This window comes from Triticum aestivum, chromosome 4A, assembly GCF_018294505.1.
Source record: "Triticum aestivum cultivar Chinese Spring chromosome 4A, IWGSC CS RefSeq v2.1, whole genome shotgun sequence".
NCBI classification, from domain to species: domain Eukaryota; kingdom Viridiplantae; phylum Streptophyta; class Magnoliopsida; order Poales; family Poaceae; genus Triticum; species Triticum aestivum.
This window is the reverse complement of record NC_057803.1, coordinates 680,092,991-680,098,124: the sequence shown is the minus strand read 5'-3', so window position 1 is coordinate 680,098,124 and position 5,134 is coordinate 680,092,991. Positions and strand designations below refer to the sequence as shown.

Here is a 5,134-nt window from a genome sequence, read left to right as displayed (position 1 = left end):
ATTCTCTTCAGGAGAAATTGATGAAAACAACGAGCAGCCCATTTCATTTTTCCGTTTTGTTTTTATTATCATGAGATAGAGAAATCAACATTGAGGAGTTGTAAAAAAAAAGCCTCCAAGAAGAAAAAAAAAACAAGTGGAAAAAATTGGCCAAACTTCATTCCAAATGGCCGAACTTGTATTGCTTGAATACGAACAACAAAGAATGTATACACCACAATAGCACAACAATACTACTACAAAACTGTGCTAAGCCTCCTCTCCCTTGCAAGAGTGTCGATGTCTGAAGTATGCAACACCGCGGCCATCTTTCTCCTTCAATGCACCGTACAAATCTGACTACGAGCCCGCCGAACTGCGCGCACGGCCAGCCGGCCGGCCGGAACGGTGCTTGTACCTTAGAGGGAACTTGCTCTCGTAGCTCCCCGATCACCGGACCTCGGACCACTTGTCCATCCGTGTGCTCGCGACCATGGCCTGCCAGTGACATCCAGGTCAAAAAACGCATCAGCAGTCAGCACTACGACCACCCAGTTACACGCAAAGATCCTCAATTTTCAGCAGGCTCGCTCACTCACCTCCTTTTCCCAGTCGCAGCGAATGGTCATGATGGCCAGGATCAGCGTCTGGACGGCCGTTCCGCCGATCATCCCCGCCCAGATCCCCTGCAAAACATTTCGCACACAAAAGTCGTCAGTGCGGCGCCGAGACCGAAGTGTAGAAGCAACCACGGCAGCTACTAAGATGAGAGAGATGTACTACTAGCAGCACGTACCAGGACGCCAAGGTTGAAGAGCCAGCCAAGGAGGACGCCCATGGGGACGCCGATGAGGTAGTAGCTGCCGATGTTGATGTAGGCCACCGCGGATTGCCAGCCAGACCCAACAGCCACACCTGCAGGAGATCACGACCATGATGAATGAATTCAGCCCGTGGGTTGGAAAGGGCCCATAAGAGAAAGATTGGGGGCCGAAATGATAGAAGAGGTCGAGCTGGGCCTGGGCAGGGTACCTGAGAGCACGGGCTGGATGCTGTTGAGCAGGATGGTGAAGGCCAGCAGGATGGCGAGGTTGTTGACGGCGTCCAGCACCACGGCGCTGGAGGTGAAGATGAGCGCCAGCTTGTCGTGGAGCCCCATGATGAGCACCCAGAAGAAGAGCCCGATCACCAGCGACGTCAAGGACGACACGATCGTCGCGAACCTCGCCCCCTTCCCGTTCCCGGCGCCCAGCTCGTTCGCCACCCGAACTCTGCAATGCAAAGCACGTGACCAACATACTTAAATTAGCATGCTGAACTCTGTTGTTCTCTATTCCTTATCTGATCCTATAGTTCTTCGATTGGTTTAAGAAGGTGCACGAAATGTGCGTAGCAAGACGGTGGTACGTACCCAGTGCCCGCGAAGAACGCCAAAGGAATCATCATCTCCCATGCGTTAATAGTCATGCTGTCCACAAAAACAAAAACATAAAATATTTGCATTGTCAGAATCACGTCGAGCAAACGTTGTTAAACTGGTACACTAAATGAGTACCACTCCCTCCGTTCCTAAATATTTATCCTACAACATACGGATGTATATAGACATATTTTAGAGTGTAAATCCACTCATCTTGCTTCGTATGTAGTCGTTTGTTGAAATCTCTAAATAAACACATATTTGGAAACGGAGGGAGTACAAATTATTCAAGATATTCGAATAGCCAACGAGTACTTCTGAAGTTTACTGAAAACTAGCACGCGATGGAGGAATAGTTACCAGATGGAGAGCGCATCCACCGCAATAGCCGCGTCCTTGAGGTTCCCTGTCAGCAAGATGAGTACCCTGTAGTACCAGTTCTCCAGGCTGCACAAGAAACAAAAAATTTGTCAGTCCAACATGTATGAAATGTTATTTGTATTGGCCGTCGTTATCAAAGTAAATCATATGCGCCTGAGATCTGATGCCCGATTGACTCTCTTCAAATGGCTGCTACGAATAGTACGGGCGGGAATCATTCAGAAAAAAACACATGCAAGCAGCATAGTATGTCAGTAGATATCAGTTGTTCATAGTATCTCTTAAGTCAGCTGTAGTACTTAAGCCATCGTAGAACAGATATATCTAGGAGTCGAAGACCAAAAGTATAATAACAGTAAGTAACATGCAGTGATCAGTAGAAGCACGTACCATAGCATGACGCCCGACGCGGCGGAGAGCTTGACGAACTCCCAAATGTCGGCGAACGCCTCGACGGAGAAGCCGTGCCACGTGTCCGGGCAGCCGCCGCAGGCGACGTAGCCGAAGAGCATGGCGAAGGTGGCCCACCAGGAGAAGTTGAGGGTGAGCGCGATCCCGACGAGTCCGAACTGGAACCGGGTGATGAAGAGCCAGCTGACGAGGAGGTGGACGCAGAGCGCCACCCCGGAGGCGGCGGCGCTGACGAAGTTCTTCATCTGGCACTGCAGGAAGCGCTGCAGCGGGAAGAGGAGGGCGAAGGAGAAGTGCAGCGGGATGAACCAGACGGAGACCCTGCCGGCCATCGCCGAAAGCTCCGGCGACTGCCCCGTGAGCAGCAGCACGTCCTCGGCGAAGAAGTACATGGGGAGGAGCAGCACCGCGCAGCCCAGCAGCACGATCCAGGAGCGCTGCATGTAGACGCCCATCATGTGAAACTTCTTGGCGCCGAACGCCTGCCCGCACAGCGTCTCCAGCGCGCTCGCCATGCCAAGCTGCACGCAGCGCACGAACAAGTTAGTGTCAAAGCTCTGTAAATTCAACAAATAAAAACAAGAACCCCAATACCCAACAAACGTTCACCAGGAGGGTTTGGCATTTGCGAAACATTTTGATTTAAGGTTATAAAGGGATGTCAACTTCTTCAGAATAGCATGACAGTTTCTTACGGAGAACGTAAATTTTCTTTTAGAAGAAATCTGGCACCGGTTCGAAGAACGTCAGCCAGTTAAACAGATACCCTTAAATCTAAACTGATAGTACACTTAAATCTAGAACACAATTTATATGTACCCTGAATGTAAAACACAATTTCAACCGACACCACATGCACGACATGCATGGTCTCCTAGAAAGGTCTCATGCAGTGGAGACAAACAATCTCGACGAGAAAGCGATAGGAGGGTGCCGACAAGGTAGAAAGCTAGGCTAGGAATCTGGAGATCCGTCCTTTGAGTCTCGACCACGGGACCGAGAGAGCTCCGTCCGGTGCCATCTCGCATCTATACTCCTCTACGTACCTCTCTCTCGATGGCTCCAGCTGCTTTCGGAATCAAACTGAGAGTGGACAGTGGCGAATGACACCTCCCCATCTCGTTTGTGCGCTCAAAAAATGCTCTCCACAAGTCGTGCCAAGTCTTTGTTTCACGGGCTGGCCAAGTGTGTGAGATGCTGAGATACTCTGCCAACAAGTTTAATCTGCGTCTAGCCAAGTCAATGGGTGCCTGCCAGTGGGAGCTTGCAGCATTTAGTGCGGATTCGACAGAGCTGCTCGCAACAAATCGGCGGGACGTTCGTTCTAATGCGAAATAGGGCCTCCGCCCACTAAATCCAAACCACGGCGAGGGAATCCCAATGCTTGTTCGTTTCTTATTATTTTTTCTACATACATAAAATGAAAAAGGAAAGAGAAACCTTCTCGGCGTCCCTGTTAGTACCTACGTCAGTCCTGACGCTCGCCATGGTGCCCGGGCTCACTTGTCAGTGACAAGGGTAGGACCAAAAACACGTACTGCATGCACCGCAAGTGTATCGAGTGGGCAGCAGAGGTGCTCGCTAGCTTCAGCTCACGTTCCTTTCCTTGCCACTGATCCGAAGAGCAACGTGGACTCGTGTGGCAACCCATAGTGCTAAATTGGTAAATAAGTAGTGGAAAAATGTTCTTTTCTTTCTATATATCGGTGGTGACAATTAACTGTTTTCACGATATATAGACCAGCCTTTCCTTTTATTGGGAAGTGGTGAATTTGAGCTGTAATTCTATGTGCTGCGCTGGAGCAGCAGAAATCCTAACCATATTGGGACGCCGGCCCCCAAAGATAGATCGACAAGGACGACGACGATTCGAAACAGAGCAGCAAGGAAACGAATGAATTAGAACGGAGACGGGCTGCGTACCATGAGGCCGAAGCTGAAGCCCACGACGACGGTGTTGGCGATGGAGATGGCGGCGAGCTCGAGGTCGCCCAGGTGGCCGGCGAAGGCCTGCGTGATGACGTTCATGCTGAAGGTGACGATGCGGCTGAACATGGCCGGCGCCACGATCACCCACAGCTTCTTCGACTCCTCCAACACCCGCCTCCCGAGCTTGCTGGATTCCTCGCCGCCGGCGACCACCTGCCAGTCATCCTTCTTGGCGCCGCCGTGCCCGTCCAGGAGCCCGACGCGGCACGCCTCCTCGTCGCCCCCTCGCCGCGATCCCGCCATGGCCCCGAAACTCGATTGGCCGATCGAAGCTTCTCGCTTCTTCTTCTTTCTTTATTATCGCTGCGGCTCTGGCTCTTGTTGTCGATTGCTGCAGGTCCGCGATTATGATTCGAGCGAGAGCGGGCGTGGTAGGCTGCCCCGGCCCGCCTTTAATAGGAGCGGAGGAGGTAGCTGGCACGTGGCAATTGCGTGCTTGTCTTGGGCAGTCCAACCCGCGAGAGAAACACCTTCAACCGCCTCAATAACTGTGCCTGCACCAATCCCGACGCGAACTCTCCACGAATTTATTTACGTACGTGTTGTGGCCGCCAACGGCCTTGCAAGTTCGCAACGGGACTGTGCCGATCCCGGCGCGCCGGACCCCGGCCGAACTCGAAACTACTCCGGTCATCGATCGACCCCGCGTCCCGCCCGGGTTCGAGGGTGGTTCCGTGACGTGTCCACATCCGATCCCGATCCGAGGACGATCGTGTTGCTTCACCGGGCCCCGTTCTCACCGGCGACATTCCGGCAATAATGTATAAAATCCGTCGCGTGCAACGGCGTGTGAAAGATGATAATGCTAATGCTCACGAGCGTGTTGGCTGTCAACGCCCGTGGCACGCACGCACGGTCGTGCCGCCGACGTTGTAGCAGGGCGAGATTAGGATCCTTCTTCTCTACTACTCCTACAAACGAGAAAAATGTGTCGTGTGATACGGATCAGGGCAG

At 52.3% G+C, this 5,134-nt stretch overlaps 1 protein-coding gene across 1 annotated transcript; it reads right to left on the bottom strand.

The window, feature by feature from the left end:
* Positions 1-146: 146 nt before the first annotated feature.
* On the bottom strand, positions 147-4,592 carry LOC123088089 (protein DETOXIFICATION 27). The gene is made up of 8 exons (XM_044510247.1): positions 4,115-4,592; positions 2,171-2,712; positions 1,760-1,846; positions 1,391-1,447; positions 1,012-1,250; positions 776-894; positions 579-665; positions 147-477 (listed from the first exon to the last, which is right to left on the bottom strand). The coding sequence occupies exons 1-8, from the start codon at positions 4,421-4,423 to the stop codon at positions 430-432; spliced, it is 1,488 nt and encodes a 495-aa protein (XP_044366182.1). The 5' UTR covers positions 4,424-4,592; the 3' UTR covers positions 147-429.
* Between the last annotated feature and the right edge of the window lie 542 nt (positions 4,593-5,134).